This window comes from Micromys minutus (genome assembly GCF_963924665.1).
Source record: "Micromys minutus genome assembly, chromosome: 4".
NCBI lineage: Eukaryota > Metazoa > Chordata > Mammalia > Rodentia > Muridae > Micromys > Micromys minutus.
In genome coordinates, this window is record NC_137973.1 from 29,623,952 (window position 1) to 29,635,656 (window position 11,705).

The 11,705-nt window shown below is 48.0% G+C and overlaps 1 protein-coding gene across 1 annotated transcript; it reads left to right on the top strand.

The window, feature by feature from the left end:
• Window positions 1-152: 152 nt before the first annotated feature.
• Window positions 153-4,502, top strand: LINGO4 (leucine rich repeat and Ig domain containing 4; the record flags this gene model as incomplete). Its single annotated transcript, XM_080916604.1, has 2 exons — window positions 153-381; window positions 2,708-4,502. The coding sequence occupies exons 1-2, from the start codon at window positions 317-319 to the stop codon at window positions 4,500-4,502; spliced, it is 1,860 nt and encodes a 619-aa protein (XP_080772730.1). The 5' UTR covers window positions 153-316.
• Window positions 4,503-11,705: the final 7,203 nt, after the last annotated feature.

An 11,705-nucleotide genomic window follows, 5' to 3' on the forward strand; every position in this document is an offset into this window, starting at 1 on the left:
TCCTCCCCCGATTCGATTCGTCATCCTGTAGCGGGCGCTTGCTGCAGCCCTCCCTGGTCGCTTTATTTATTTATTTTGCACCAACAGGGTTGCTGCAGACTCATTCTGGTTTAAAAAGCGAGAAGAGGAGGGAAAAAAAAAAAAGAAAGAAAATGCTTCCTGGCTTTTTTCTCTCCCTCCGTCTTGGCAGCGCAGCCCGCAGTAGCAGCGGCAGCAACAGCAGTCTTGCCAGCCGGCTGCTGCGGCAGGCTGCCGGGCAGTGGGGAGTGGGGAGTCAGACACTCAGGGGAGGGGGAGAGGCCAAGGTACAGCTCGGATGGGACAGGCCCCAGCCCCGAAGAGATGCAGCACCCAACTTGATGCCACCCACCAGCTTCTTCGGTAAGTGCTCCCACCCCTCTGTGGGCTAGTCTCAACTGCCCTTTCCCATGGCATTCTCAAAGACAAGGCCATGCTAAATAGCATATAGGAAAGAGAGCTTGTTCCCTCTACCCTAGCCGACCATTCATCCTGTAATTGGAAAACTAAAATGTCCCAGATACCCCTAGTAAGGAGAGTCCAAGGAGACCACCCATCCTTCTTTAGCCTCTAGAAATCGCCCCCCCATCTGTGTGGATACTCCAAAAATCTCTCTCCTAAGTGCCCCTTCATCACGCAGGTCCCCATGCCTCAATCCGGTGTGCTTTAAGGTGGATATGTGTTCATACAAGTCTGTGGCTGTCACATAGACAAGAAAGCTCCGTCTCCCTGAGGGGGAAATGCCCCAGGCTCCAGACCCCAGGAGAAGAGAAAGAGTTCTGTAACATCCATCTCTTCTTGCAAAGTGACCAGAGGCCCGTCCTGTACTCGTAGAGGATAGCAAAGGAGGACTGTGATTAAATTAGCCACTGCAGAAATAAAAGATGTAGACCCTAAGTCCCCCAGCCACTGGGCTAGCAAGCTTTGGGGACAGAAAACTCATGGAAGCAGGAGGAAGGGAGCTGGCACACATGCTTCACTGCACTTTTGCTGAATGCAGAGCAAAGGGATGAACAGGAAGTGCAGCAACAGTGATGAAGGGCTAGCTGTCAGGTGGACTTCCCAGAACAGGCAGAGGGAGAGGAGAGGCGGAAATTCTTAGTACCACATAGATGCCCAGTAGGCTGTGAAAGGGTCAGGAGGGAAGACAGCAGCTGATGTCTCTTGCCACTCTTTCCCCTCCCCAAGTGACCCCACAGCAGTTTCCTGCATCCCTCATTCTCTGCTCCTCCCTCCGCATCCAGACTGAGGATTGAACTTGGTATCTTCAGTTTCCCACCTGCTTTAGTCCTCTGAATTTGCTAGAGAGTCTCCAGAGCGATTCCCCTGGAGTGTAGGAAGAAAAGAGAAAATTGTGGCTTCTCCGGTGTTCTACGTGGGAGAAAATAGGACATGCAGCAGAAAGCTAACTCCACAGGGCCCAGAAAACCTGAAGCCTCAAAGTCCAGAGGTGCAGGAGCTGCAGCCAGGGAAACACAGCAGGCTGCCTCCAGGAGTATCAGCCTGCTCCTACTCCTATCTGCTCACCATCTCTTTCTAATATTCCTCCTCTCCCGTGGTCCCTATTGCATTAGCAAGGCGGGCAGAGGCACTGAGACTAAAGATGCCCCCATCTCTATCACCTTGTCCAGCCTCCTACAGTTATCATGGTCACCACCTCCTGATGCTGCCCAGGCTTCTGGTACTCACTACATACAATGGGTGCTGTGCTGATATCCAGGTGTCCACTGTGCTACCCAGTGGCTCCCTTCCTCCCACCCATGGCAGCAGGTCATGTGCTGTCTCTCCCTCTTTGTCCACGCCTCCTTTCTCGTGTCTTCTCAGGCAGCTCAGGTGGAAGCTCTCCCTCAGAAGCACAGACTAGCTAGAATCAGAACACCAGCAAAGAAGGGTATAAGAGAAGCTCAAGGCTGAGGACCCCATGAAATATTTGAGTACCCTTGGGATACCTCATCTATAAGGGAGGAGGTGCTGTCCTTGGGGCTCTTATAAAGGATTCCCAATCTCATCATCCAGGGCCCCTGAACTCTGTTCCATGAATAAAATACAGACAGGCTTACCATCCACACAATCATTTTGGAGACACCAAATTGGCTAGTCCAGATCCTGGGCCTTGGGCCAGGCCGAAAGAGGACAGAGACTGGAGCAGAGCTGAGGCTTGCATGTCTCCTAGCTTCTGATGATTTGGTCAAGGCGAGGACCTTTATCCAGGTGCACAGAACCAGAAACTCAAGTCTGGATGGGATCTCCCCGAGCTCTGGTTAAAGTTGTAGGTGCAACATATAGGAGAATAAGAATGGGGTGAGAGTTTTCAGAAAGCCGACGTCAGGGAGATGTCCCGAGGAATCCCTGGTCTCCTAGATATAGGGGAAAGCTCCTTTCAGGGAGATGCAGGGTTCTTTCCCTATTACTCAATCCCTTAAACTTTCCATCACAGAGATCAGCTTGACTAGGGATCATACACAGGAAGTATTTGGCCAGTTATCCATGTCTGCAAAGGAGAGATTTCCCCATTAAGGTACTGCACTTTTCCCTGGTTGTGTGCCACACTTGCTAGCAAGATCCACCTCTCCTCCCCTTTAAGGAGGTTCAGTGCAGTGCAGGGTCACTACCATCTGAAGCCATAAAAAAAAAAAAAAAAAAAAAAAAAAAAAAAAAAAAAAAAAGACCATGTCATCATCTATTCCAGGCCTCCGGGGATGGACCCAGCCACTGTTCCAAAGCAAGCCTGGCTCCCATGGTCCCCACTCCTTTTCCTGCTCCTCCTGCCTGGAGGGAGCATCAGTAGTAGCTGCCCTACTTTGTGTGACTGCACCTCCCAGACCCGGGCAGTACTCTGTGCCCATAGGCGACTGGACACTATTCCTGGAGGGCTTCCACCGGACACGGAACTCCTGGATTTGAGTGGTAACCGCCTGTGGGGACTTCAGCGTGGCATGCTCTCCCGACTGGGCCAGCTCCAAGAACTGGACCTCAGCTATAATCAGCTCTCCACCCTTGAGCCTGGGGCTTTCCAGGGCCTACAAAGTCTGCTCACCCTGAGGCTTCAGGGCAATAGGCTGAGAATTGTGGGTCCTGGGATATTTTCAGGCCTGTCTGCCCTCACACTGCTGGACCTCCGCCTCAATCAAATTGTCCTCTTTCTAGATGGAGCCTTTGGTGAGTTAGGCAACCTCCAACAGTTGGAGGTTGGAGACAATCACCTGGTGTTTGTAGCCCCGGGAGCTTTTGCAGGGCTGGCCAAGGTAAGTACCATCACTCTGGAACGTTGCAACCTCAGCACAGTGCCCGGCCTAGCTCTTGCCCAGCTCCCAACACTGGCAGCTCTTAGGCTTCGAGAACTGGATATTGAGAGGCTGCCAGCTGGGGCACTTCGAGGGCTAGGGCAACTAAAGGAGCTGGAGATCCACCACTGGCCATCTCTGGAGGCCCTGGACCCAGGCAGCCTGGTTGGTCTCAATCTGAGCAGCCTGGCCATCACCCGCTGCAATCTGAGCTCAGTGCCCTTCCAAGCACTACACCACTTGAGCTTCCTCCGAGTCTTGGATCTATCTCAGAATCCTATCTCGGCCATCCCAGCCCGACGGCTCAGCCCCCTGGTACGGCTCCAGGAGCTCAGGCTGTCAGGGGCCTGCCTCACCTCCATCGCTGCCCATGCCTTCCACGGCCTGACTGCCTTCCACTTGTTGGATGTAGCAGACAATGCTCTTCAGACTCTAGAGGAAACCGCCTTCCCTTCTCCAGACAAACTGGTCACCTTGAGGCTGTCTGGTAACCCCCTAACCTGTGATTGCCGCCTCCTCTGGCTGCTCCGCCTCCGCCGCCGCCTGGACTTCGGCACATCCCCCCCTGCTTGTGCGGGACCCCAGCACGTCCAAGGGAAGAGCCTAAGGGAATTTTCAGACATTCTGCCTCCAGGCCACTTCACTTGCAAACCAGCCCTGATCCGGAAGTCCGGGCCCCGATGGGTCATTGCAGAGGAAGGCGGGCATGCTGTTTTCTCCTGCTCTGGAGATGGGGATCCAGCCCCCACTGTTTCCTGGATGAGACCTCAGGGGGCTTGGCTAGGAAGGGTTGGGAGAGTAAGGGCACTAGAGGATGGTACGCTGGAGATCCGTTCGGTGCAGCTGCGGGACAGGGGGGCCTATGTCTGTGTAGTCAGTAATGTCGCTGGGAATGACTCTCTGAGGACCTGGCTGGAAGTTATCCAAGTTGAGCCACCAAATGGCACTCTGTCTGACCCCAACATTACTATGCCAGGGATCCCAGGGCCTTTCTTTCTGGACAGCAGGGGTGTGGCTATGGTGCTAGCTGTGGGCTTCCTCCCCTTCCTCACCTCAGTGACCCTCTGCTTTGGTCTGATTGCTCTTTGGAGTAAGGGCAAGGGCCGAGTCAAGCACCACATGACTTTTGATTTTGTGGCTCCTCGGCCCTCTGGGGACAAGAACTCTGGGGGTAATCGGGTCACTGCCAAATTATTCTGATCTTTCCATCCACGCTGAAGGCCACCCAAGTCCACTTCAGAAGCCAAGGGAAAGGTAGGACTAAAGTCTCTTGAGCCTCAACTTCAGGCCAAACAGCACAGCTTCCCACACCTGTCGCCTGCATTATGATTGCTGCTCTGGTCTGAGCATGGCATTGCTGCATCTTCTCTGAGGGCCCCAGGGAACTGCACATCCCCCGATCCCAGGCACAAACTCACACAGGCAGGAAAGCTACACAGGCTCCATCTGTATGTACATCCCAATAACCAGGACGAGATGCCAAACAACCGTAAGATTATTTCAGACGTCTCTGCTCATCAGGCAGGCAGCCTCCCTTTCTTTTCTGCTACCCGGTACCCAATCCAGCCAGTGCCCTTAGGTACAGGAAGGGATTAGAGCCAAGGATTCTAGTGGATGCTGGGGAGTGTGGCCTGACGACACTCTGGCACCCTACCTCCACCACCTTCCTGACTGTCAAAAGCCACTGCAGCGAAACATGATCTCTGGAACTTCACTGACTTCCATCTACTTCTTCCCCTTCCTCCCATTTCAGCTATTGGTCATCCAGTCTCCACTTCACCAAGCCTGGCACAGAAGGTCAGGAGGCCCAGGAGGCCTACAGAGGTCAGCACTCCTCACCCCTCTCAGTCTGCAGCCTTTCCCCCTTTCCTCTCCACTTTAGAGACCAAAAAAGGCAAGATTCGACATCTTTGAAGGGATCCCCACACAGAACTCTCCTATATCACACCATCTGCCATTCCCAGCATTGTCTAGCCCAGGCATGCTTGGCAAGGGGAAAGCCAGAGGGGAACTCCTAGGGGAAAAAAAAGGCTAGCAAACACGAAAATGCACAGCTGTGAGCTAGGGTGAGCAGCTCCACCAGCCACAGTGAGAACTGGGAGGGAGAGAAAAGCAGCTGCCTGGGGGCTTCACACCAGCCTCAGCTCCTATGGTCCCTGTGGGAAGCTGTCCCTGGACAGATGTCACCTCAGAGAGGAAGTGGAGGGAAAAGTAGAATTGCTTCCAACAGAGGACAGAGCAGAGATGCAAATACAGAAATGCTCAGTGCTCAGAGTGGCAGTATCAGATCAGCACCAGAAAGAGGGGGACAGGGACAGTGAGGACAGGAGGAGGGACTGACAGGTGGAGAGTCAGGCAGCCCCAGGGAGTCTTTTTCTTTTGGCTGCAGTATCTACCCAGTGTCCTTAGTTTCCCTCCCTCCTTGATGAGTCCCTGCCCACCTCGGAAACATGTGCCACCCTGAGATTTCTAGCAGCTGCTGTTGTCCTTGCTCTGAGGAGATTCTGCTCACTGAAACAAGTCCTAGCCCTCTGTCTGTCCCTGACAGGTGAAAGCAGCCGGCTTCACTGAGCCAGCAAAACTGGATTCGAGAGGACACAAGCGCTTGGGAGGACCAGAAGTGGTTGTGAGAATTTAGGGGTTTATAGACTGAAGAAAAGGACATTCTTGAGACATAGACAGTGCTAAGACCCCAAGCTCACAGTTAATGTCCTCATAGTCCAAAGAGCCATCCAGCCACCTCCTCCTTTCCCTCTCCCACCGGCTGCTTATCAGGCTGGGACCTAGAAGATGCCTGTGAGTTGTTCCCCACTACCCATAGTCTAAGGGTCTAGGGTTTTTTTTTTTAATTTATGTGTATGTATTATAAGCATCTGCATGTATATATGTACACCATGTGTGTACTTGGTGCCTACAGAAGCCAGAAGAGAACACTGGATCCTCAGAACTGGCATTTCAGATGACTGTAAGCCAACATATGGGTGCTGGTAACCAAATCCAAGTCTTCTACAAAAGCAGCAAGTGCTCTGAAACAGCGAACCATCTCTCCAGCATCCCTCTCAACCTCCACTCCCCCCTTTTTAAGACAAAGTGTCATTGGTTGGTCTGGAACTCGATAGGCCTGCCTCTGCCTCAAAAGTACTGGCATTGAAGGTATGTGGCACCAAGCCCATCCCACCTCCACCCCACTCCATACTCTTGCATAGCTTTCTGAGGACACCTTGGAGAAGTGAGGCCTGTCCATTTGAGGTCACCATGTTGAGCACTTCACCAGCTTTTCTGGTAATCAGCAAGCCAATCCTGACCTGCCTGGAAAAGGTGCTCTTAGATCAGTTGTGATTGCACAGTAGAAGGTGTGTGTGTGTGTGTGTGTGTGTGTGTGTGTGTGTGTGTGTTTAATCCTAAAGGTAAATTAGAATGAGATGTTCAAATGCACAGAGCTGGTTAATAAGGAAGCTATACTTAAACTCAGAGGTGACTGATTCAAGATCTACCGTTCCTACTCTACCGCCAGAGCCATTGTTTCGCTGTTGTAAGTGACTCTCCCCAAGCCATTCAGTTGTATGACAAGAAGCTGTGACATTTTTATCCTACCCACTCCGCTGTTAAGGGGGTCTGGGTCCAGCTGTTGATTCTGACCTTTCTCCTGACGAAGGAGCTGCTTTTACTTTCTTGTCCCTCTCTTCTCTCTGTCTGCCTCAAGGACTGTGGTGGAAAGGAGCAGAAATTCTAGGCATCAGACAAATGGAAAGGGAATCCCCGTGTCTCTCAGAAGAGAATGTTATCATAATTAAAACAAGAGTACTTCAGGGGTTCTCACGTCAGAAACCTCTCGGGCTAACGAAGGACTTCCAGTATGGTATAACAGCTAGAATCATTTGAACCCACTATGTCCAGCGTTTGTCTACCTGATGAAAAGGACCTTCTTGAAACCATTCCAATCCTGCCTCCTTCCTTTCATTTCGGAAGAGCATCAGAGTTCACAGGCTGAGAGAACTCTAAACCTGAAGCTCTCCGGGATCACTTCAGCTCCCATACTGGTCCCTGACGACTGTTTCCTCTAATTTCCAACTTTTGCTTTTCCTTTGCTGTGCTGGATTCTACTCAAGGATGAAAGCCCTGCAAAGTGACACCTTCGCCTTGGAGTCGCAGTCTTCTCTTGAGACCATCTGTACAAGCTATTGTAGATAATGTGTCCTATGGTGCAATCACTCCAAAGCAAACACAGACCACATGGAGTGCAGGCTAAAGCCTTGGGTCTTGGAAGCCTGTTTGCAGAGGTGAAGCTGAGATGAGGCATTAAGCTGCCCAGTGTCCATTAACAACAAGAATTAAAGGATTACAGTGTAACAGAGATGCCACAGCAAGTGCTATGGTGGTCCCTGTCCCCTGCCTCCATCATCTCTCAAGGACAGATGGGGACCGCTGGGTGGAACTCCTGCTCTAAAGAGGAACTTGAGGATAACTCGGGCTAGAGAGTTTCTCAGGATGCAGCTCACACATCCTGTTCCTCTAAACTGCTAAGTAAAGGAAACAAAGTAGGAAGCCTTAGGGCAATAGCTCTCAACCCGTGGGTTGAGACCCCTTGGGGCCCAAATGACCTTTTCACAGAAGTTTCCCAAGACCATTTTAAAAAAAAACCCTGATGTTTACAATTAATAACCATAGCAAAATTACAGTCAAGAAGTAGCAACAAAAATAATTTAATGGTTGGGGTCACCATAGCATGAGGAACTGTAATTAAAGGATTACAGCGTGAGGAAGGTTGAGAGCCACTGCCTTAAAGTGTGTGCCGGTGGAGGTGGCTGAGAATATATCTCTCCTGGGACCCCTGCTCAATCTGGCGTAAAGACAGGGGAGCAGCATCAGCATAAATGACCAGAGTAAGCCTCCCAGAGCCCATGACAAGTAGCTGGGGAAAAGAACACAGAGCCATTGTCCTGGAGCCAGGCTGCCTTTGTCTGAGATCCCCATGCTATATAAAGACGGCTTTTTTGTTTTGTTTTGTTTTATTAAATTTTTAGATTTTTTAAAAATTAAATTAAAATTTTAAATTAAGTTAAATTTCTTTTAAATGTAAAGACTTCTGTCTGTGTGGGCATGTGCGTGGGAGTGCAGGTGCCCACAGGTGCCAGGGACGTTGGGTGAGCTGCCCTGGATGGGTGCTGGGAACTGCTCTAGAAGAGCAGTGTGCACTCCTAACCCGTGAGCCATCCCATCCCCTGGAGCCCACGTTCTCCTTTAGCTTACTGAATAGAAACACCTGCCCATTGAATCCTTCGGGCAGTGTAACTTTAACTCATCTTACCTGAAGCCTGTTCAGAATCCTTCCAAGGAAAAGGAAGACTTTTAGGAGCTGGAAATGAAAGAAATCACAATCTATCTAGTCTAGCACCCCATGGCTTCAGTGCTACTTTGGGCCCCTGAAGGAAATGAGACGAGAAATATTAAATCCAGAGGACTTGGGAGTGAGCTTGAAGCTGTTTCACTGATTCCTGCTGCCCCTCAATATTATAAATAGCAATGCCTGGATTTTCATTATCCTGATTAAGGAATCCCTCCAGGGCTAGTGTGATAACTCAGCAGGTAAAGTGACGTGGGCTGAGTCCAGTCCTCACAACCCACAAGGTGGAAGGAGAGAACCAGCTCCCACAAGTTGTCCTCTGACACATGTGCCATCTCAGGAGCATGACTACACACACATACACACTCATGTACACACATAGACACACACACACACGTGCACAGATTACTAATTCAGTTTTAAAATGTTTCTGTGCTACATAGTTTAGTTTTTTAGTTCCTACTTTGAACTTTCCATAGTTCCTATTTGATCTGCCCTTCCCCACACTGGAGCTGGGAGATGACGGGCCTAAAAAGTAATCATGGGCCCTTTATAGCAATACTGAACATTATTCCTTGGATTAATGAGTGCTTGCTGCACTTGAAAAGAACTACCCAAATCCAAATGAACATATCCATATGCACATGGAAATAAAATATTCTTACATTTCTATAGTAATCAAGGCATTCAAATATCTATGAATAATCTTAAGACACATGTAACTTCTACATGATGAAAACTTCAAGACACAACAATGGGACCATAGGACGTGAACTTACAGGAAGATTCTACATTGTAAATATAGCAATGCTCCTTTAATCTAAAAATATGTGAGTCCAATTCAAATAACATTAGCAACAAAACAGAAAAGCAAATCATGGACAATTTTTGCCATGCACTATGACGCAGTAAGAAGAATAAATAGTCACACTTTCTATACATTAAGGTTGAATCTTGCAGAAATAATTCCAACAAAGGAAGCTAGACATATTCTGCGATTCCCTCTTGTGGAGAGTAATGGGGAAGGGGCTCATGAGTGACTTCTGGGACACTAGTAACGTTACTTCTTGATTAGGTGAAGCTTACAAAAGATAATCTATTTTTGAACAAAATATATATATATATAATAGCCATATGGCAACTCATACTTGTAGTTCCAGAACTCTTGAGGGTGAAGCAGGAGGATTGCCTAGACTACATAGTGGACTTCCGAGCCAGCCTGTGCTACAGAACAAGAGCCCATCACAAGCCAACAAATTGTACATTTATCATTTGTACATGTACTATGAATTATTGTTTTAATTGTGTCAAAATACAGAGTATGTATTAATGTTATTAGAATATGAATAGATCAATGGAGCAAAATAGGCTTAAAGAGAGGGCTGGAGAGGTGGCTCAGCTGTCAAAAGTACCTGCTATCCCTTGCAGAGGACCTGGGTTTTATTCCTAGCATCATCATGGTTGCTCACAGCCTTCTGTAACTCCAGTTCCAGGGGATCTGGCACCTTCTTCTGGCCTCTTCACACACCAGGATTGCACATAATACACTGATATACACGAAGATAAAATACTCATACACTATAATAATATAGACTCAATGACATGTAAGAATTTGAGTGGTATGAAGGTAGTATTAAAAATACAGAAAATATGAGAAGTTGGATGAAACAAAGTTGTGTATCTGTCTCACATCTTTATGCCATAATAAACCCCAGAAGTCAAAAATTTATACATTCAAAAATACAAAATGTCTTTTTTAAGAAAAACAAAGGTTTTAAAAATAATTTTAAGTAGTGAGAGTCTTTTCTAAATGATATGAAGTTCAAAAGTTACAAAAAATTTTGATAAATTCAACCATATACAAATTACTGGAGCTACGAAGATTGTTCAGCCAGTTAAAGGCCTGCCTGTAGACATAAAGACCTAAATTAGGATTTGTGCACTCACCTGGGGCAATGGTGCATCTGGGGAGTGAAGGGACAGGCTGGTCTCTGCAGCTCACTGGCCAGCTAGCCTCACCTAAACACCAGTTCCAGCTTCAGTGAGAGACTCTGTCTGTTTTTGTTGTTTTGTTTTCTGAGATAGAATTTTGCTGTGTAGCCCTGGCTGTATGGAACTCACTCTGTAGACCAGCCTGGCCTCGAACTCAAAGATCACCTGCCTCTGCCTCCTGAGTGCTGGGATTAAAGGTGTGCACCACTGTCTCCCAGCCTGGTTTGTTTGTCTGTTTTTAAGATGAAAATGATTGAGGGAGAAAGATGTCTGTGTTCTATGTTTGATCTCTGACTTCATACACACACACACACACACACACACACACACACGTAACTTATTATATAGCAAAACCATGAACAAAGCTTGAATTTATATGGAATGGGGGCTGGAGAGATTGCTTATCAGTTAAGAGCACTGGCTGCTATTCTATAGGGACCCTGGTTCAGTTCCCAGCACTCACGTGGCAGCTCCCAACCACGTGTCACTCCAGTTCCAGGGGATCCAGACCTCTGTGGGCACCAGGCATACACATGGGGTATATATATGCATGTGGGCAAAACACTCATAAAAATAAGAATTACTTAAATAAAAATGGAAAACTGAGTAAAATTGAAAAGGAAGTATTTCTAACTTGTGTACAATGAGTAAATATTAAGATTTAATAAGTAGTAAAATATTAACAAAGCGCATAAACAACCTGCAGAAAGTACTAATGCACTCAAATGCATGCAGCCTTGCTTATAATAACTGAGATGAAAAATAAAGTTTCGATGACATGGTAATTTCCATTATTGGATTGTCAAAAAAAAAAATCAAGTTGTGTGACAACATCTGGTGTCAGTATACTAGTGAGAAAATCTTTGCAAAGCTGTGTACACGCAAATGAAATAACAAGACACAATTCTTTGAGCTAATGTTTGTATTCCTGAGTATTCACCATGGAGATACACATCTAAAAGCAAAATGAAGCTGAGCATGGTGATGCATGCCCAGGTGCACCTCTGTAAGTTTGAGTCCAGCCTGGTCTACAAAGAGCAAGCCTGTCTCAGAACAAAACAAACAGA